Here is a 22,449-nt window from a genome sequence, read left to right on the forward strand (position 1 = left end):
GTAAAGAGGGGAATAAAGTGGGAATGGGCAGGGGCTGGTGAGCGAGAGGCGGTCAAGCAGCTTTACCAACATTTCCACTGCAGACTGGACTCTTGGAAGACATTTAGAGGTAAATGACAGCTAAATATCAGCACAGGACACTGAGAGCCAGGACTGGTGGCTGTAAACAAACTTTATGGGACTATGGAAAACTTGGCCACACCCATGATAAGTGGGCACCCAGCTAACTTAAAATCATGTTGCACCATGGATGTTGCCAGACCAGAGAGGTTCAGTCTGTAGAAGGGTTTTGAGATGAAACCTGGGAAAGTCTTTGTCTCTCTTCTCACTTTAACAGATTTTTCACGGTTTGATTTGCAGGTGCTGAGAAGTTCCTGCGAAACATTGGGGTCTAAATTCTCCTCTTCCTCCTATTAGTGGAAGTTCAGAGTAAATAGATTCAAGTTAAGATTCTTACACTGGTTGTGACTCTAGTAACTTGAATGGAACAGCTGTCTGTTGTTTTTTGGTAGCATCGCAGTAGCAGCTGGGTGCTCCAACCGAGATCAGCCGCTGCTTTTGCTAGGTGCTTTATATGCATGTCATCACATCTCTAAAAAGTTGTCATCCCTTTCCCCTCCATCCTGGCTGCCATGGGGCCCAGGGGCACCAGTTTAATAGTACCCCATGAATCCTAAGTCCGTCCCTACACACTCTGTCTCTCTCTTAATGCAGTGCTCTGGAGCGTTGCCAGAGGGACCCATTTTGTTCCCCTGGCATCTTTCACAGGGGTTTGAGAGGGGTACCCATGTCAGTTTGTAGCTTCACAAATAACAAACAGTCTTGTGACATCTTAACAAAGTTATTAGGTCATGAAATGTCATTAGGTAAAATTTACTTCTTCATGACATAATAAATGTGTTAGTCTTTAAGGTGCTACAGGACTGCTTGTTACGAGGGGTGATGTCAGTTTTGGATTAATAATCAGTAGCATGCGAAGGAGGTCCCAAAAAGGCAACGAAAAATGATTTGGAGAGGGAGATCTCCACAGAGTGGCATGTAAAAGATGATGGAGGCAGACACAATAGCGATAAAACCAAGTGTGAATATACCAGAGAGGATGCTGGGGGAGGGCTTATTCTCTGTAGTAGCCGAAGGAAGAACAAGAAACAATTTTACAGCTGTCAGGGCAATTATTAGGCAATGGAACAGCCTGCCAGAGGGCCATGTTGAATCAGCATCAGCTGGAGACATTAAAGGAAAAAGGACAGCACAGTAGGAATGAAGCGAAAGAAGCTATGACAACTTTTCGGCTCTGGTCTCCAGCATAGCTGTCCAAGTGTGAGGGCCAGAATTTGGCCCTGTAGTGTGTTAGGAAAGTGAATACAGCTGCTCTACTAGCCAGACCAGAATCTCATTAGCTCTCATGCAGCTGTGTGAAAGGCCAGCTTAATTTTATTCTCTTTGTTTTCAAGCTCTCTCCTAAGGCTTTCTATCCCTCATATAATCCATGTATCCAATCCATACTTCCTTAACTTATGAGCAAGAATCCAGCTAGTTTAGTGGCAGCCCCTGGCATTTGGGTCATTAGTTAATGCTTTACTTCCCTGAGGCTTGGTTACTTACTTCCCTCAACAAATGCTAGGCAAGCCTTGGAGAATATTCTTTGCATCTTTAGGGAGGTGACTAAATCTTCATTTAAGTGAGAGCCTCTTCCCCATCTTGTCATTGAAACCATTTCTTTCCAAGTTTTCGCAGCTTGTCAGAGTGGGCCTGAATGTCCATCAATGTTCTGTCTAATGTTTTTCTATCTTTGGGCAGAATAAATTTTATGTGCACCGAGGCATGCACGGATGTGCACCACCAGTAGAAATACATGCTGCTGGCAGTGGGTGTTGTGGGTGCTCCGCTAATAAGCTGAGTGGCACCTACATCTCTCCTGGAGGCCCACTCAAGCATTCAGCTTACAGGGAACACTGATGTCCAGACGTGGTTTTTAGTGCATCGATAAAAAGGCAATGGACAACTGCTGATAAAATTGTCTCACGTCGCTTCTTCTATGGGCTTTGGGTCAGGCCACCAAGTCAGTGGGAAGGCACCCAAGGACTTGAGTTGGATTTGAAGCAGGCCATAAGCAGGATTTTGTTAATGAGGTGACCTCTGGCTTGGAGCATTCCAGTTGAGTATATGACAGTCAGAAGTTGGGTAAAGATTGGTAACCCTTTGGACCCTAGTATTTTCCAGGTAACTCAGCAAATGCTCAGTAGGATCTATATAAGTTTGTTGTGTATTTCAAAGCTGTATTTGCTCAAATTGAGAGTTTATGGTCCCATTCGCAGGGACACCACCATCAGAAAACCCTGGTGGGCAGTCCCAGCAGAGTCCACCCAAGGACTACATGCACATGGGAACTGAGTTGTCTTCCTACTCCTTGGATTGGCCTTTAGCATTCAGGGTTGAGCATTGTATAAACACATGTCCTGCTGTTGTGCATGCTTTACCTAATCTAGGGTTAAAAAGAGTGCTTCTGTTTCCAGGTTATCAGTCTAACACCACTGCCTCCCACCTAGCAAAGCACTTAAGCATGTGCTTAACTTTTAGCATATGACTAGGTCCTGTTGAAATCACAGGTAAATTCTCTCTCTCACCCCCCACCCCAAGCCCCACCATTTATTATTTAAAATATTAACTAATAAAAATGTCACAGCTCTTTGCTGTCACCAGACTATCTCTGTGTGTCCTGAGAAAAAAGCACTGACTGAAGTATTGTTAATAAGGTGGAAAGAGGTTACAGGAAACTGTAGCCAGTTTGTTTTGGGGGAGTTGCAACAGGCATGAGCAGCTTTCAGGTGCATTAGCTATTTTACCTTTGGGCTGAATTAGTGTTAGTTTTCTCCTGAATAGAATAAATATAGTCGTATTAGTTACTTCCTGTTTCTGTGACTTGAATCTAATGTTATTGAAGCAACAGGAGTACCAGGGCAAACACGTTGTATACGTAACGTTTGAGGTAGCCATCCTGTTTGGTATGACTCTTCTTGTAACCATTCTGATAGCTGTTTATTGTACAGACTTCTCATTGCTTTCTGTTGTAAAGACCATGTCACATTTCCGTGTTGTCTTGTATCAAGTCATTGTAAGAATGTTTGCATCAAGACTCACTCAGCTAATTGGTGAAGGGGATGTGAAACTTTCATTTCTAGCCCTCAGGTCACACTCCTGTTCAGCTCAACTGTGAGTGAAAGCCATTTCCGTTGGATGTCTGTACAACAGCCGTAAGGATATTGTGATCCCATCACAATACTGTCCCCCCCGTAATAGACAGTATTTGGCTCTTGTGTGGCATGTGTAACCAGGAGGACCATGGGCAGCCTTTTCCGATATACCTGTGCCAGCTTCGATACAGCTAGCTGAAATAACCAAGAGCAGTGAAATCCCAGCAAGACCAGCCTGCTCAGTACCCTGCCTATGTTCTGGAGCAGCTACTCTTTGCTGCCATAATTTCACTGCAATTGTTACTCCAGCCAGATAGAATAAAGAGTATATGGCTGCAGGTGGGGCCCTCACATCTCCGATTGTGATGCAGATATATTCTGAGGCATAATGGCAGGGTAGTTATCACTTAGCCTATTAGGTCTTTTATGGATTAGCAGAAGGTGATGGGGATGGGAAAGGGGTATCAAGTGTTTACAGATCTGAAGGTCAGAAGACCTGGCTTCAGTTCCGTGTTCCCTGTCAGCTGAGTACTTGGGTAGCCACCCCGGAGAGATTCAGGTGCCACTCAGCTGATTAACAGAGTGCCCATAGCTGAGAGTGTGGGTTTCTACGGATGGTGCACATCTCCGCATGCCTTGGTACACATAGCAAAATGTATTCTGCCCATAAATGAAAAAAAAAATTAGGGGGACCCTGGTTCTGTTCCCAGTTCCCTGTGTAGCCTTGGGTAATTCATTCCAACTCCCTTGTGTAAATGACCAATGATACTCTGCCTCCTGGGTAAGGGACTTTGAAATCCAAGAATGGAAACACTTTATGTTAGCACCAAGTTTTGCTGCATATTAAAGAAAATAATAATGCCAAAGGCCAGGGCATGGGCTATTCTTTTTAATATCTAATGGTGTTGAGCAGAACTCTCCTTTTTTTAAGTCCTCAGTAGTACACATCTTTTGGCATGACAAGCAGGGTCATAGGAGGCTCTGTGTCATCTCTAGCTGTCTGGCTAGTAGCTAGAATAGCCCTCACCACCTATTAAAAGAAATTCCTCTCCAGGAATAGGAGTCTGTTTCCTTTCCTCCCCTGGATGGGAATCCATCTCGGCTGGTTACATTTCAGAAGTATTCATGCATGAAGACTTTCCTAGTGATAAATATGACTTCCTCACTTGTTGGCACTCGGACAGGCAGGAGATATTTGCAGCAGATGGCCTCTTTTTACCTTCATCACTGGTAGCTATTTCTCCTGCAGCAGAATGCAGTAATCAGGCCTGCCAATGGAGGAGGGGAAGCAAAAGAGGCCATTGTGTCCAGGCCCAGCCTTGCAAAGCCTAGGTTGCCCATTGCTGCTTTACACCAGTATACACCAGTTAATGATCTGGCTCGTATTTTTTTAAATGGCCGAGAGAAACCAAATCCAGAGTCACTTTAAAAATAGAAAGTTGACAACAATGCAGTTCTCTTGCAGAAAGTACTGATTGTTTATATCCAGCAAATTTATCTAGGAGCGGACAATAATTAAAGCTGACGGCTGTGACTCAGTTTTTGCTGCTAGGTGGAAGTACTCACATCTTTCAAGGGGACTACAGCCACAAAAAGAGTGCAAACCTAATGATAACAAAGCCTGGTTTTACTTCCAGCAGAAGGTTTTGTAAGGGATACAGGCACTTGTGTTCAAAGGCTGGACCCTGTGTCTCGGAAGGACTCAGCACTCAAGCTTTGGAAAGCAGAGGCTGGATCCTCAGGTGGCAAAACTCCATTTATGTGAACAGGGAGATGCGGGGGAGAGTGAAATCAGAAGAGTTATGACCAGTTTACAGCAGTAGAGGATCTGGCCCTACCTATAGGCCTAGGATGTAAAATTCAGAGGTAAAATTGAAATCAATGGGAGAGGTGCCGTTGCGTTCAACAGGGCCAGGATTTCAACTGGGATCTGTAATGGTGCACGAGAGCTGCCTGTCTGTCTCTTGATTCAATGAATGACCTCGAGCAAGTCCCAGAGGGGCCATTTTTCCCAGAGATGTTGAGCTGCTGTTAACTTCATAAGGATTTGTGGGCACTTAGCGCCTCTCAAGGTCAGGTCAGTAACTTCTTGGTGCTGCTCTTTCCCTGTCTATAAAAGGAGAAAGCAGTTTTTTTTCTTTCTCTATGGCCCTGTATGTAAAATGCTTTGTGAGCCTTGTATAGTTGATGCTATCGGTATTGGTATAATTAGTATATAATCATGGCAGCAGTCCCATGCTCAATGACAGTGTAAGTGTTAATATCCAGGGACAGTCAAAGACTTAAGTTCAGTCTGAGAACCCAACATTACATCACCCTCCATAGGAGAGCTCTGGATTTATCCATTTTCTCTTCCAAAATTATATATGTGTACAGCATTTAGGGATGCTCCTTTTGTCCTTCCCCTCCCTTCCATGACTTTTACTCTTGAGCGACTTGATCTCATTATCTGTTATCTTTGTAGAAGTCCATCAAGATGAAATGGCTCTGATACCACATGTGAATGAGATGTTAGAGGTTCTCGCTGGGGCCTTTAGCATAAGAGGATGAATGTCCTAAAGTGCTGCATTTGGATTTAATGACAGTTCACCTCTCAAGATAATTTAAGTGGAAGTTAGGCTGAAAAGATGAAAATACAGATGAACTGAATAATGCACTAGAGCAAGAAGCATTTCAGAAACAAGTTTTCTGGCCTATAGGAAGGCTAGATTAATGTGCAGGTACAGAGAGCACATTCAATTGAATGCCATCCCACCTTGCATTATGATTGTCATGTTTTTTAAGCTCACATGGTCCATCTGGACCAAAATTTGCCTGGGAGACTGGAAGCTGGAGCCCTGCATATATCAGTGATATTCTCACCTCTGTTTTGCTCCATGGCACTAGGCATAAGTGATTGGTTAAACAGAAGACTTGGAACACCAAACTAAGCAACTCCCTTGCCCAGTGCCAGCTGTTACCACAGTGATACTTTGCTCTTGTCTCTCTGTATCCAGGGCACATGGTGCTGTTAAACCCTTTGCTGGGTCACAGGACAGGCAGATACTCTTCACCTTTTACTGGCCTTTGCCAGAGGCCTTAGGGAAGCTCATTTGGTGCTTCAGGAAACAGCACTGATTATTTAAAGAGCAGGTGTTCTTCTCTCGGAGGCAGTGATTAACTCCTTGTGGTGTGAGAGAATGCTGTGCTACGGGAGTTGCCATCTCGCAGAAAAGGCAGATCCTGCTGACTGTTCCAGATCTGATGATACTCTTTGCAAGAGGAAGAGGTGTTAGTTACATCCCAGCTGCAGTAATTTCAGCCAGCCAGCCAGCCTGTGTTTGCCTGAAGTTTCAACTGACAACAGGGCCCAGGGTAGCAAAAAGACTGACTGAAACTCAGGAATCCACAGCTTTCCTCCTTTGATACAATGGTACTCTACAGTAAGGGTGATGCTCCCCAGTGCATGGCTTTCTTGGGTGTGGCCCAAGACTGGAACGAACTCACGCAGGGGCAATCGCAAATCACCCCACCTTCTGCTCAAAGTGAAAGGCGCGTTTCCGAGGGCACTATTTTGGGAGGGCAGCTGTGTGTACTTGGCTGCCGCTGGCTCTTTGTCCTGGTCTCCTGATTGTCAGGGAATGAGGAGAAAGTGTGAATTATTCCTTTGCCTCCTCCCTTCACTGACCAGGAGTGAGAGGCATGCATGCAAGCCCTGTAATTTCCTCTTCCTCCCTAATAGTCGGGTGGGAAGGAGAGCAATCTGTGTCCCAGTAGTACAGCCGCTGCCCCCTCCTGAAATGGTGCCTTAGCACATTTCTTTCACTTAACCTGTGACAAACTTGGGGGGCACACTGCACAAGCTTTGCCCCCAAGCAGAAGGATAAGTGAGCAAACAAGTTTTACCCATGTTGCTTAATATGCCATAGCTTGAACCTCTCTCATCCGGAACTCCTTCCTCTGGTAACATCCGTAATCCGGCATGGTTTTAGTTAGCCAGACGGCCACTTACCATGGGTGTGGCCAAGTTTCCCACAGTCCCATAAAGTTTGTTTTCAGCCACCAGTCCTGGCTCTCAGTGTCCTGTGCTGTTATTTAGCTGTAATTTACCCCAAATGTCTTCTAAGAGCCCAGCCAGCAGTGGAAGTGTTGGTAGTGTGCTAGAAAATATTGACCTCCCGTAGTCTGGCAAATTCACTTGTTTGGCACCAGTCAGGTCCAAAGGGTGCTGGACTAGACAGGTTCACTCTGAACTAGAAGACAGCTCAGGTACCTTGGTGAGAACCTCTAGTGAACAAAATAGACTTTTTTCACTATCTGTTGAGTGCAGTGGATTTCTCTTGTAGTAGTCAGAAAGTTGACCCAATATACAAGGGGCTCAATGGCATCACTTCCTGATGCTGCAGAGAAGTGGAAATCCAAACCAATGAATGCTGAGGTACAAGGTCACATCCAGCTGCTTCTGCTGAACAGCGTGGAAGAACAGCAATGTAGCCGGCCTCTGTTGTCTTGCTGTTCTTTTCCAAGGGTACAGGAGACACTTTGATTTTAATGTACAAGAGCAACATGGGGATTTCTTTAGGAGCTCTCTTTCTCTGGACACACCCATTCAATTGAAGGATTCTATATCCCTGAGGGACCCTAACAGAATGTGGTGGCTATAAATGGTAGTCCATTAAAGACCTCATCCAGTAGATACAGGCCTGTTAGAAAATGAGAGGCTTTGTTAAGAGGGTCATTATGGCCCTTTGCAAGAGGAAATTTTTGCGCAGTCCCTATTGAATTTGCAGTTAACCAAATGAAATGGGGTTTTTATATGTAATTTATTCAGCACAAAGTCTGGCAGCTCCAACGATCACTTCTTTGATTGCCAGCTTTTAATTACATGTGCTGCAGCCCTGCTTGAATGGAATATTTAGTGCTGAGAGACATAAATTCGAGGTGAACCTGTGTGAAACGCAGGGGGCTGGGAATGCTGGGGCCTCAGGCATGGAGGACAGGAACATGGGGATAGCCAGGTGAGATCAGGCCAGCGGTCTGACTCATCCAAGGGACTTCCTCTGACAGCAGCCCACCCTACCTGTTTCAGAGGCAGGCACACAAAACTGAAGATGAGCCTATTATATGATAAGTTTTTTTTCTATACCACAGTGTTCTTGAGAGGTCTGGGTTCAGTTCCCAGCTCAGTCAGACATATTTTGTGACCACAGACAAGGCAATCTGGGCCTCAGGTCCTTGTCTGTAAAACAGGCGCAAAAAGGCACCTTTCTGCAATCCTTCATCATCTTTTCCTTTCAGAGCCTGGTTTGAGAAAGGGTTCAAACCTGAGTTTATTTTTTCCTATTATTCCTATTTTCCCTCACACATCACTTCAGCCAGTGTTCCCTGCATGGTGTCCTCTAATTTTTTCCATCTGTGAGCAGAATAGGCCCCAAGGCAGGTGATAATGTGTACCATCCGTAGACACACAGGCTGCCGGCTGTGGGCAGTCTGCTAATCATCTGGGCATCACCTGCATCTCTCCTGGGCAGCTGCCCAAGCCCTCATCTTACAGGAATGTGCACCTGTATGTCTGCTCAGGAGAGATTCCAATGCCACACAGTTGATTAGCAAAATACCTACAACCAGGTGTTTTGTTTTTACTTGTGGTGCACATTCACACATGCCTTGGTGCCCATAACATTTATTATGCACATGGAGGGAAAATATTAGAAGGTACATTGACTTAAGCATATGCTTTAAGTTGAGCATGTGCTTAAGTCCCTTTAATTTACAACATATTACTTACATACAGGCTGTCCTAAAAGGGTTGCTTTCTCCAATGGTGGTCTTAGAGTGTAAGCTCTTTGGGTAGGGTCTCTCATCACATCTCTTTGGGCGGCACATACACAATGTGTTCAACAGTGGTCTTTTGGAGCTACCATAATGCAAATTATTCATGATATATTAATGCCAGTAATTTGGAGCAGAGGAATTAAATTGGCATTTCTATCAGGAAATACTCTCCTAATACTCTAGTTCTTCTGATTCACATTTTGACATTTTATTGATTTCGAGAAAAAAAATGGAAGCAAAGTGAAATGGGAACCAGGGATTATAAATTGATAATGGTGCCTGAGTGTCAGAGATTAATCAATGCAGTATGCATACACTAATACTGATCATGCTGAAGAAGGAATGGCTGAGTGAATGGTATAAATATTTAATCATTAAATCCAAAGTAAAATACAAGATTGGAAAGGGGAAAAACAAGCACAATAATTTAGGGCAGGGATCACATTTCACTGAGTTTGCTTAACAGGCAAATATTTGGTGGCATTAACCTTTCAGTAATAAGTAAAAAAGGATGTTGATGAGCTCTGTTTATCTTGGACACTTCCATTCCTATTAAGGGAAATGCTTTAATGCTGTGGTTATAAACGATATTACAGGTTGAAACACTCTAGTCTGGCACGCTTGGTACCTGACAGGTGCTGAACCAGAGAATTTTCTGAGTCACAGGAGGTCAGTATTGTCTAGCAGCATTACCAACACTTCCACTGCAGACTGGACTTTTGGAAGACATTTAGAGGTAAATGACAGCTAAATAACAGCACAGGACGCTGAGAGCCAGGACTGGTGGCTGTAAACAAACTTTATGGGACTGTGAAAAACTTGGTCGCACCCATGATAAGTGGGCAACCAGCTAACTTAAAATCATGCTGCACCATGGATGTTGCCAGACCAGAGAGGCTCAGCCTATAGAAGGGTTCTGAGATGAAACCTGGGAAACTCTTTGTCTCTCTTCTCACGTTAACAGATTTTTCACGGTTTGATTTGCAGGTGCTGAGAAGTTCCTGCGAAACGTTGGGGTCTAAATTCTCCTCTTCCTCCTATGAGTGGAAATTCAGAGTAAATAGATTCAAGTTAAGATTCTTACACTGGTTGTGACTCTAGTAACTTGAATGGAACAGCTGTCTGTTGTTTTTTGGTAGCATCACAGTAGCAGCTGGGTGCTCCAACTGAGAGCAGCAACTGCTTTTGCTAGGTGCTCTATGCATATAATATGAGTCAGATCCTGTCCCTCGGAATAGACAAGACATTGAACAGTAAAGGAGATACGATTATTCCACTTTGCAGATGGGAAACTGAGACATAAAGATTAAATGACTTGCTGAAGGTTTCATAGGGAGTGGAACAGAACCCAGTATCAAAGGCTAGTGCCATTAACCACAAGAGCAACCCAAAGATGTGACACCTTATTCAGCCCATTGGGACTGAAAACAGAATCAGATTTCGAGTGTCCTTTGTTGTGACCGGGAGGTTAGGGTGCTCAGCAGCTGACAGACTGGGCTGGCTCTGGTACATATGCTGGCAGGTAGCTTTGCATGTAGAGCACTTAGTGGTACATTTCCTGTCTTAGGCACTTGTGTTCTTAGGCATGACATAAATTGCAATGTCTGAGAACGTGGCCTCTCACAGCACGGGAGTGAAACAGCCTTTTCGGAGAGCAGACAAGATCAAGCTGACTTGTTTTTGTTTGCTTGTTTGTTTTCCCCTCCCACCCAGAATCATTGACCATGAAAGGCACCAAATAGCCTGTGTGAAAATCCCCTTCTGCTCCATGCAAAACTGCCACAGGACTTGCCCTCTGCACCTGCCCTGCCCACTTGCTCCTTCAGTCTCCACATCTTGAAAAACGATCCTGTCTCTTAAGCCTCAGCAATTTGTGGGTGGAACATCATCATCTCATCCACTCCTTGGCCTGACTGCTCCCTGCATTGAAAAGGAGGTTTAATTTAGAAGGAATATTGAACCACCATGCATGAGTAATCTTTTTTTTTTTTTGTATGTGCCCAGCTAGTCGTCCAAACCTTTAGAACTGTCAGTTAACATGTCACCATATTCAGAAAGCAGAATATTTTATCGGGTGATTCATCTCTTCTGATGATGGCAGAAAAATTTGGGAACGGTTAAAAAGTCGTCTTTTTCAGACACGATCCAGAAAGGTACAGTAGCAAGGATTCAGAATAGACTCTGATTTATTCCAGTGACTCACAAGCTGTTAGAAATGCAGTGATTTATTGGGCTAATGGCACGCGTTGGAAATTCATTGTGCATCTTATTGTAGAAATGTATTTCGCCTGCAGGAAGGAGAAAAGTCATCATTTATTGTATGGATAGCTTTCTGTGTTTAAGCCGCTAGAATCTGCATTCCAGTTTATTAGTAGACAGTAATCCCGCATTGTGTGTCAGACAGGGTTGCTGTATAGTTTATCCACCCAACACAAGGCTGAAAAGTTAAGAAATGAAAGTCGAAATCTAATCACAGTACAGTCCTTCAAATCCACTTCTACTGCAGAATTTCTGCCACAGCTTTAAACGCCCCTCATGCCAGTCTAGACACGTTCCTGCTCCCAGGTTATATCCACCACAAACAGAACTGGCTTCCTTCTGCACAGTTCAGTGTAACTCCACTCACTCAGCTTTGGGGAGGGAATTGCTAGATGGCCTACTACCCTAACTGGGGCTTGAGGTTCTGCTTCAGTACAAGTGCTAAACAATGTAGTTATTGAAACATGTTTTGGGTGCAGAGCCTCTCGTTGGTGTAAAGCAGCACATCTCCAGTGAATGCTATTGGAACTGTGTTGCTTCCCACCACTTGAGTATCTGGCCCTTTGCCTCTGAGATTTTGGATCTGTAACCCATGGCATCTGCATTCAGGGCCGCTTCCCTTCAATACGTATTTAATTGTAATTAATTATTCCATTATCAATTAACCGTTAACACTTCCTGGTGATAATTTTGAGTCTGAGAGATCCCATCCTGATGGAGAACAATGAGTTATTGACTGCTGGCCAGGAACATGTTTCCCATTAAATACATGGCTACATCAGTCATTTGTTTTAGAGAGTATTCTTCCCCCTACTTCCTTGTTAATGCTGTTTGTCCAGTTGCTGCTGTTCCATGGGTTTGCTTGAAATTTGACACCATTGTTCTCTGTAAGCTGAGTGCTTGGGCAGCCACCCAGGAGAGATTCAGGTGCTGCACAGCTGATTAGCAGAGTGCCTACAGGCTACCCACAGTGGGCAGCATGGGTTTCTTCTGGTGAGGCACATAATAAAAGTTGTTACACACTTTGATGGGGGAAAAAAAAAGCGGTGTTTCACACCCCCTTTTGCCAGAGTGTTATCAGCCACCCATGGCAGCAGTGGTTAGTGTAAGGGCTGGGCAGTTGCAGCCGTGTTGGTCCTAGGATATTAGAGAGGCCAGCTTCTGTTTGTGAGCTAGAGACAGCATTCTTGTACCCGAAATCTTAACCTCAGGTCTGTACATCTCCAAGTTTAGCGGCAGTTCTGATCTTGATTCACATTCACTGCTAGCAGCAACCATCATTGCAATGAACCAGATCAGAATTATGAATCCGGGATTATGAAAAATTAATACAGGTTAAACCTCTCTCGTCTGGCACCAGTCAGGTCCCGAGGGTGCCAGACAAGAGAATTTGCTAGACCATGGGAGGCCCATATTGTCTAGCACATTGCCAACACTTCCAGTGCTTACTGGGCTCCTAGAAGACATTTAGGGGTAAATTACAGCTAAATAACAAGAGCACAGAACACTGAGAGCCAGGACTGGAGGTGATAAACAACCCTTATGGGACCACGGAAAACTTGGCCACAACCATGGTAAGGGGTTGTCTGGCTAACTAAAATCACACCAGATTACAGATGATGTTGGATGAGTGAGTTCCTGATTAGAGAAATTCAGGTTGTACTGTGGATTGGGCCTTTGCCTGGTTAGAACAAAAATCGCTTTGGTGATCCAAAGATAAGAAAATCTTGATCCAAACCCTGGGAAGGCAGTGGAAAGATTCCTGCCCGTTTACATGTTCGTTCAGGCCCAGAGTTTGTACAAAATCACTTCATGCCATGGAAGTGGTAACACCTTGGAAAGTTACAATTAATAGCAGCATTTATAGATCAAATATTCACATGTATAATCTCAAGTTATATTTTGAGGCAGTTTAAATAATTAGAAGATGATCATGTTCTTGAGCCGCTTTCCATTAGTGAATCCCAATGTAAGTGGAATGCATTCAAAAAACTCAGTTTAATCGCTTAACTTTTCCTTATGGGTGTTGAGAAAAGTGGCATGCTGGTGGGTTTGGAAGTGCTCCTCACAAATTAGGAAGTTAATTTGGTCGTATACGCTAGCAAGGTTGAGCATTTGGTTTAAGGAAGAGAGACAACATAGGAAGAACTCTTCTGCTAATGTGGAGAATCCAGACATAACACTACCACCTCTTCCTCAGCACAGCTTAATAAAGTGCATAAAAAAAAAAGTAGGGGTGGGGAGAAGAGGAGGAGTATGAGCCCCAGTGGCTTTGTGGCATACACACTTCACTAACTGCACATCTTTATATGTACACTTGCATGCATGTGAACACCCACAAACAAGCAATACTATACCCCAGTTGTGCAACACTAACTCACACTGAATGGTGCCGTGAGAGATATGCTGCTTTGGTACTCTTGTTAGCTCTGCTCACTTAGCCAAGTCTGCACCTCTTCAATAACAACGAGAAGTCCTGTGGCACCTGATAGACTAACAGATTTATCAGAGCATAAGCTTTCGTGGGCAAAGACCCACTGTGTCAGATGCATGTCAACTCTCCACACACAGGGTCAGCTGAAAGTCAGTGGGGATCTGCTCATACCCAAGAGTTAAGCAAATGTAAATACTTGGCTAATTCAGGCTATTGGATGAACTCATCCAAGTAACGAATCTACCAAAATTAACAGGCCAAAGTCCCTCATATTAAATGGATACATTCCTTTCTAATCTACTGTTGTTGAAGGCGATGGGGCTATTAGTGAACTACAGTGTTGTCAAAGCAAAATTTGGCTCTGCACACGTAAATATGCTTGGTACGACTATGGTCTGACCATTGATTTAGAATACATAAGTAACATTATAGCCTCTGCATTAAGGCAAGGATTAAGTTTAATTGTGCTGCCATTGTAAATCGGTAATAAGTAGCTTGTCTTTGATCTCAGCCCAGCGGTGATTGTTTATACTTATTTATTTAGCAAAGTTGTAAATGAGATTGGTTCATCTCTCTCTGAGTTACCCAAGTGTGGAAAAATCCCAAGTGGGACTGATTTCTATAACATCCCATGCCTCTGCGAAAATCAAATCTAAATAAACAGCAGATAAATGACCAGGAACAATCCTAAGAATTAGCACAAGAGAAACATTTTAAATTGTGTTTCACATTTGCCTGGCATAGTGCCACTGGTGAGGCTATAGATTGAAGGTCAGACTTGATTTAAGTACAATAGGCAGCAGAGAAGTGTTAACTATGCAGTAGACTGGTCTAGGCTGCTTCATTAGCACACAGAACAGGGCTGCATTGAATTCACTGTCACTATGCAGTACATTTACTAATGTCATCCCAACAGCCTACTGTTTGCCAGAAGGAAAGATGCACGTTATCACGGGATGTTACTTTGATGTAGCATTTCTTATGTTGCTGTAGCTATTTGGTCTGTCATTGGAAGGGCTGGTTATAAAATCTAAAGCCTCTCTAAGAATGGAATCGATTTACTTAGATTCTTTTCCCTTTGTCCAGAATAGAGCTGGTGTTCGATGCTGATATTTTTTTAAATAAGTGACAGAGTCGGATAATAAAATATTCTAAATGGGCTTTGGTTAAAAGTAATTGGATTCTGTAATAGCTGTTATCGTAGCAATGTTGTTTGTACTGCTGAAGTAAAGGCTGTTAATAGGACTTACCAACTGCAGTTTTCAAGGGCGCCTTTGTGCATATGACTTTTGTCAACGTTAGTTCCAGTCTAAGACATAGCACATGACAACTTAGCCGAGAGGGTCCCCCCCACAGCAATGTATTTAAGCTATCGATTTAACATTAAATAAAGAGTTGGGGGAGGAGGTGGATCCATCAGTCGTTAATGGGACATGAAGCTTTTCATCTGGAGTTTGAGGGTATCGTTCTTCTGCAGGTTGGTGGAGAGCACACATTATCACTACTTCCAAGCTGTTTGGTGGCCTTAGTGAAGTAAGCTGTTGGGCATGGCTCATTAAGACAATCCTCTTGTTAGCAGCCTGCACCAAGGAACTAAATGATGTGAGAGTCAAACTGTCCTCATCTGCCCTAGAAGTGCAAGAAGTCTTGTGGCACCTTATAGACTAACAAATATTTTGGAGCATAAGATTTCTTGGGCGAAGACCCGCTTCATCAGATGCATCTGATGAAGCAGGTCTTTGCCCAGGAAAGCTTATGCTCCAAAATATCTGTTAGTCTATAAGGTGCCACAAGACTTCTTGTTGTTCTCGAAGCTACAGACTAACACGTCTACCTCTCTGATACTTGCCCTAGAAGTAACTCTCATTGAGGTTTGTTAGCTGAGTGACTGTCTCCACCCCTCCCACACCACCAGACATCCACGGATAAGAAAACCAGCCAGGCTCCTTAGTTCTGGGGGCAGGAAGATAGAATCCCTTGTTAAGGATCCTTGAACTTTTGTGAATGCTGCCACCTGCAAATGTGGGAGGACTGGAGCCACACCACAATGTCAGCTGCCCTCTGCACAGGTCCTTGGTTCTCGGTCCCCTGCATTCCTTATCCTAAAATAAAGAAAGATGGAAACATACCCTGTTATGAACATAAACCTTCTAATGGAGAGAGGAAAAAAGTCCTTCAGACCTTGTACAGGAAAGAAGGACTTCTTTTCATTTTATTTTTATCTTACAGTGAGATTAAAAAAGCAGTCCTGAATGGTTTTGTTTCACACTGCATCCCTGAGTTTAGAGGAAATGGCCAAGTCAAGAAAGCAGAGCCAGTGGTCACTCATCCAGTGGATGACTTTAGATCAGGGGTCAGCAACCCCCAGCACAGGTGTCAAGGGTGGCACGCGAGCTAATTTTCATCTGCACACAAGGTGGGAGCTCAGCCCTCTCCCTCCTCCCCCATGCAGCCAGGGGCTTAATCCACAGGCAGCATGGCTTTGAGCAGCAAAAGACCAGCTAACGCTGCCAACTGCCACCTTAAGCTCTGCATCAATGTATTCATTAATGAAGCTGTTGTAAGTAGGACTATTAGTGACTTGAAAAAGTATCACTGGCCCTTAGACCGTATGTACAGGTCAAAAGGTCAAATTTCAGCACTCCACATGGGAAAGGCTGCTGACCCCTGCTCTAGATCAAGGTTTGGAATGGGGACCTGCATATCTCCTAGCTCATTCCCAAAGTACAAATGCCTCTGCAAGCTTTCTAGCTTGCTCCACTACTGTGGCTTCAGAGCTGTTTGGTGAGAAGGGGAGGCTTTTCCTCTGACTTCCTCTTCTGGAATGCATGCTGAGCGATTTGGAGAACAGTGTGGGTCCTTGAAGTGGAAAGTGGTAGTGGTCGTACCATGCACTGTGTGTTTGCATTCCATTTTCTTCAGCATGGGGCAAGATGCCACAAGAATGGAACAGATCCTGGGATGTCTGGAGGGCAGATTTCTAGTTAAGTTCCCAGAAGGCAGTTTAAAGCCACGTGTATTTGACTGTCACTGGTTGATTTTTCTTACAGGTTTACTGGAATGAGTCTGCCAGCCCCAGTAATCAGCAGTAAAAACTGGCTGCGACTTCACTTTACGTCGGATGGCAACCACAGGCAGAAGGGATTCAGTGCCCAGTATCAAGGTAACTGCTTATTGACCATTTTGGATCATTAACCAATAGTTTTTAATTTCATTCCTTTCAGCTCTAGGGGGAGAAACTGCACAAGAGACTATGTGTGTTGGTTCCTGCCTCCTCCAAGTCTTTCAATGGAGAGGGCCATGCTGGCAGCTTATTGGGAGCCTGAGGGCTGTCTCTCCCTGGAAAATAAGCCTGTATATGTTTAAAATAACATTTTTAAACAGGGGAAGAAATATGCACTTGGGTGCCTAATTTGACTTGATGAGTGTCCACCTAAGAGAGTCTTTCAGTAATGAGCCCAACTATTTCTTTCTGCTTGACTCAGCCCAAATGTGAAAGCCCAGATTTATTTTGACTGATCCCGATTTAGATCTCATGCTGGTTAAATCAAAAGTCAGTAGAATTACCCCGGTATGAAATTTGCATAAAGGAGATCAGAATTAAGGCCGTTGTATTGAGGGCCTGGTGGTGGTAATGCTCTCTGACAGCTAATAGAGGTACCAAATGCCGAAGTTTCATCAGAAGGGTCTGGTGGACGTCATGTATCCGGCCAAAGCAAAAGAGTTTTTTGAACCCTCATGTCATGATGTCCAGCTGTTGTTAAGTAGAATGCTGAGCATGTGGGACTGTCTCTATCAGCCTCTTGAGGCTGAGAGATTTGCAGATTTGTAGATGTCACGTGTGTGATGTCTCCATTCTCATGGCCAGTCCATATAAAGCAGGGGCAGCCAACCATTTAGAGGCTAAGAGCCAAAATAGCTGTGGATAAAGTGTGAAGAACCACACATTATATATTTACTGTCTGTCTGTCTAGACAGATAGCTAGATAAAAATAAATATATAATATGTGGCTCAAACTTCTTTCTCTGCCCCGGCGCTAGGGACCTCCAACCCCTCCCGCAGCTCTAACGCAATGCCTGGGACTCACCAGAGCCACTGCTGCCATGAGCTTCTTCCTCCAGGCATTGGGGTGAATGCACAGAATGGTGGTAAGCAGTCTGGGCACACGGCTCTGAGCAGGTGCCGCATCTCATTGCTCAAGAGCCACGAGTTGGCCGCCCCAGTGTAAAGGATAGCAGCCTGCTGTTGCTGCCAATTCAGTTCATGCAGCAGAGGTTGGAGCTAAAGGTCTAGGTCTCAGACCTGGCAAAACAGCCAGAGTTGGGAACTGTTTCAGAGACCAACGTGGACCACAGTTCAGCACTGGGGTGTGAGAACACTGTCCACTGGTGCCATAAAGGAAGGGGTGTTTTGTTTTGTTTACAGGGTGGTGCCCAATGAGATGAGTTTTTTTGTTTAATCATCGCTGCCAGGAATTAATATGAACAATCCTCAATGGGGTTGTGGTGTTAAGCCTTGTTCAGAGGAACAGCTCAAAGCCCCATTGCTACTTGTGTCCCACTTGCACCTTATTTTTGAAGGTGTAAGTGGGATGTAAGGGGCATGTGGGGTTGAATTTACCCTGGGCTTCCTAGGGTGTTAACTGAGTGGGAATAGTTTGGATCCAGTAGTTAGGGTTGTACCCTGGGATTTCAGACCCAACTCCAAGTCCCTTCTTTGTCACAGAGTTTCTTTGTGTCCTTTGGCAAATCACTTAGTCCTTCTGTGCCTCAATTCTCTGATCATTAAAATGGGGATAACAGCACTGGCCTGTCTCAGAGTATTGGTTGGGGGTATATTACAGATTGGCTGCGCTCTGATCCCATGGCAATGGGAAGTCATATAATTACCCAAGATAAATAGAAGAAACCTGAGCACTTTAGCAGCAGAATAACAAGGTCATGCAAGGTGCTGCAGTGATAGGACAGAATTAATTGCTTTGTGTTGCAGGGTGCTTTATGGTTATTACTATGCAGGAATGTGCACAATAAAAATCAATAAGATAAATAAATGAGGGGAGGTATTTCTCATTGTTAAACGTCTCTGAGGCCCGGGCCCACAGAAATCAGGAGACCTGCTGAGATGTATCCAGACTGCACCACCCTAAGTCTTTCTGAAGCTTTCCCATTGCTGCTAAGCAAATGATGTGTCACTCCTGCCATGGGCAAGGACTTGCTTGACATTAGGAGCGAGGAGGTGATGGTATGGTGGTGATATGGCTCTAGCCATTTGCCTCTGAGGCAGTGATCGTCTCCAGCACGTTACCTGTTACCCAAAAATCTTGACTTAAACCAAAGGGAGCTGCTCCTGACAGGCTTCATGGGGTTTACTGATGTGTCCCCTTCACTCTTCAGCCAGGGCTGTCTCATATAGCTATGCCAGTGACAAGCAGCAAAACCCCTCCAGGTGGTGTGATCACCCAGCCATGAGCAGGCGGAGACCCACACGCAGCTAAAAGGCATGAAGCCTCTCTCAGCCTCTCTCAGCCACCGTGAATGACACAGACACCAGGAAACGACCCCCAGCTTTGCATCTCAGGAATATACCATTTTACACTGCTCGAGACTAGAGCCTGGATGCAAAATTGGTAGCTGCCTCTGCAAAAATGATCTGCAGAGTAGAAGCCCTCTTGCAGCTCTGCTTACCAGCAGGAGTTAGGCTGGAAGGAAGTTCTAGCCAGAAACTTGTTGTAAAACATATTCAAAGAGTATGGGCTGGGCCCTGCACTGGCCGAGAGAGGGGCTCCACTGCAGTCTGGGCTGGACCCTGCGTTGGCTGTGGGAGGGGCTGGGGCTGGCACACTGTGGGTGGGGGCTCCATTGGGGGGGCTGGGCCAGGCCCCGTGCTGGCCAGGAAAGGGGCTTGGGCTGGTACCATGTGGGAGCTCCATCATGGGGTTGGGCCAGCCCTGTGCTGGGTGTGGGTATGGTGGGTTGGGGGGATCCATTGGGAGGCCGGGCCCTGTGCTGACTGGGGGAGGGGCTGGCACCAGCACAATGCGGGGGTCGGGGGGGTGGTAGGGGTGCGGGTGGGCTGACAGGGTAGAACCTTGCCTGGACAGACAGATGGACACAGCAAATATAATATGTATATCTGCATCCACATCCATGAAGAGCTCCAGGCTCCGTTGAAGTGCTGCGGCCGTGCTGCTCTGCCACCCCACGTGGCTGTGAGGGGGGGGAGGAGGCCCCAGTGTCGCGCACAAGGGTGGAGCTGTGGGCTGACTGCCCTAGGCTCCGCCTCTTCTGCCGTTGGGCCTGTGGTGCCTGTCAACTCTCGAAGCGAACTGGACCTGAATAGATGCTTAACAGCGTTCAAGGATTTTATTGGACAGGAATGGATTTAAGCTTGCACCTTCCAGAATCAGACCCTTTGTTAAAAGCTCAGTCTGAGGTTTTCCGAACTCTGAAGGGATGTGAATGAGTCAAACCCCACAATGCCTCTTTGGTGTTACCTACTTTTGTACAGAGGGGAAACTGAGGCACAGAGGGGTTAAGGTCAACTTTCGCTGTAAGCTGTGTGCTTACGTGGCTGCGCAGGAGAGATTCCAGTGCCACCCAGCTGAAGAGCAGGGCACCCACAGCTAGGCTTTTTGTTTTTACTTGTGGTGCACAGTCCATATACTTCAGTGCACATAAAATTTATTTCACACACAGACAGAAAAGGGTAAAGATAACATGGGTGAAGATTTGTTTCTTTGGGCAACAAATGGACAGTAGAACCCAGATGCTTAGACTCCCAGTCCCACGAAACAGATACACAAAAAATCCTTCCCTTTGTATGGCTCCAGAAATCCCTCTTAATGGCCTTTATCTGTGCCTTGATTTATATATCATTTTTTCAGTCCCTCCTCCACCCCACTGCATAATCACAGTTTTAAATCAAAAAGCTCTGCCATAGTTTTTTGTTTCTAACATAGACTATTGCACACCATTGATGTGTCTTGATCTGACAGTTTCCTTCTGCAGTCATGATTGCTGCTTTCTATTAAAACACCTGTCTGAATCACGCCTTTTTCTCTTAAATAGAAAAGTAACGATTAATGTTATAATTTCCTCTGATTAGATAAATGTCAGGGGGTTCTAATCTAGCGAGCTCCTCAGAAACCATTTTGTTGGATATAATGAGCTCTGCGGTTGTGTGTCAAGCGCTTAAAAGATTAACTTAAAAAAACTCTCATGAAATGGCAATGAGGCAAGACCTCAATTGAGGTGGTGGAGCGCATCCCATCTGCTGTGCATGGCGTGCTCTAAAGGTGCATCTGTGTTAGATTTCAGCGCAGGAACCATTGCTATTGATGGGGCTTGGCAAGTGGGCTTTTCTGTCTTCGGTGTGTAAGCTGGAGGTTTCACGATGGGTGCTTCAGTGCATACAGAAATCAGTGCATGGAGTATGTGACCAAAATCACAGCCAAGTGAACAGGTCCTGGGAACCCAGAACACACGTCCAGGATTTCTCAGGTTGGGTTTTGCCACAAACTCTACACGACCTGTGAAGATGCATTCTGATGCCTCTGGAAGGTTTGTGTTGCAGGTGGGGCTGCTCCGCAGCAGTCCCTGCCAGGCCAGGTATAGTACTGCAGGCGCTCCTTGCTTAAGTCTGGTTAGGGCTACATGCTCGGAGTTACCTCTGTCTTTGGCCTGGCATCAGTCTCTGCATGGTTAAATAAAAGCAGAAAGCTCAGAATTTGTCCCTTTGTGCTTTTTAAACCTACACACTCTCAGGTCAATGCTTAGTTTGCAGAACTTGAAGACAAGGCCAGAGCTGGCCCTGAAGTTTTGGCTTAGTTCAGAGGTGCTGCTTCTGTAGTCATAACCCCCCCAGGACTGGCCCTGGAAAGAAGCTGTCAAGCTCCTTTCACGTGCATGCTGGCACCCCTTTGGTCAGTGTTTGTCTTCTGGCCCTACTAGGCCTCTGGAAGATTAAGTTGTTAGTACCTCGTCCAATTTGAATCCCGATTCCTCCAGCAGAGAGCAAAGCAGGTTGCTGTCATGGTTTGTGATTGAATTCTCTCTTTTTATTGGGGGTAGGGAAACTTACCCACTGGCAGGCTGCTTGACGCTTTATTTTCCTGTGTGTCCACTGGTACAGCTGCTCACAGCCAGTGTTCCCTCTGATTTTTTCCATCCTTGGGTGGAATAATTTTTATTATGTGCACCAAGGATGTGCACCACCTATAGAAACACATGCTTCCAGCTGTGGGAGCTCTGTTAATCAGCTGGGTGGCACCAGAATCTGCTGGGCAGCTGCCCAAGAACTCAGCTTTACAGGGAACACTACTCGCAGCTCCCATTGGCTGTGGTTTGCCATTTTTGGCCAATAGGAGTTGAGACAACCAGGGCTCCTGGAATCTGCAGGGCTCACTACCTTCAGAGTCGCAAGTAAACAAAGCATCAGGTGGCCCACCGGTGGCTAATCCTGATGAACCGTGTGACCCACAGTCCTGAGGTTTCCCAACCCTACTCTATATATTTTTATAGCAGGGCCTACAGTCACCACAGAACAAGGGGCAAGGTGTTTGGGAAGCCACCTCCATGCCCCTGGTGGAACACAGAAGGGGTGGGGACAAGGGCAGCCAGCCCTTAGCACCTCTCACACCACAGTGGGGACCCACTCCTCCCGGCCCCAGCCCTCAGAAGCCGCATGGAGTGGTGAGATGATGCTGCTATGGCATTTCAAAGGGGCCAGCAGCTCCGAGCCCCTTTGAA

At 45.3% G+C, this 22,449-nt stretch overlaps 1 protein-coding gene across 1 annotated transcript in view; it reads left to right on the top strand.

Annotated features, from left to right (window-relative positions):
• Window positions 1–22,449, top strand: part of CSMD2 (CUB and Sushi multiple domains 2) — a 575,415-nt gene that overhangs the window by 255,445 nt on the left and 297,521 nt on the right. The window contains exon 6 of the mRNA XM_074976068.1: window positions 16,752–16,864. Within this exon, the coding sequence (XP_074832169.1) occupies window positions 16,752–16,864 (113 nt within the window). The remainder of the gene's footprint in view (window positions 1–16,751; window positions 16,865–22,449) is intronic.

The sequence above is a fragment of the Carettochelys insculpta genome, chromosome 24 (genome assembly GCF_033958435.1).
Source record: "Carettochelys insculpta isolate YL-2023 chromosome 24, ASM3395843v1, whole genome shotgun sequence".
NCBI lineage: Eukaryota > Metazoa > Chordata > Testudines > Carettochelyidae > Carettochelys > Carettochelys insculpta.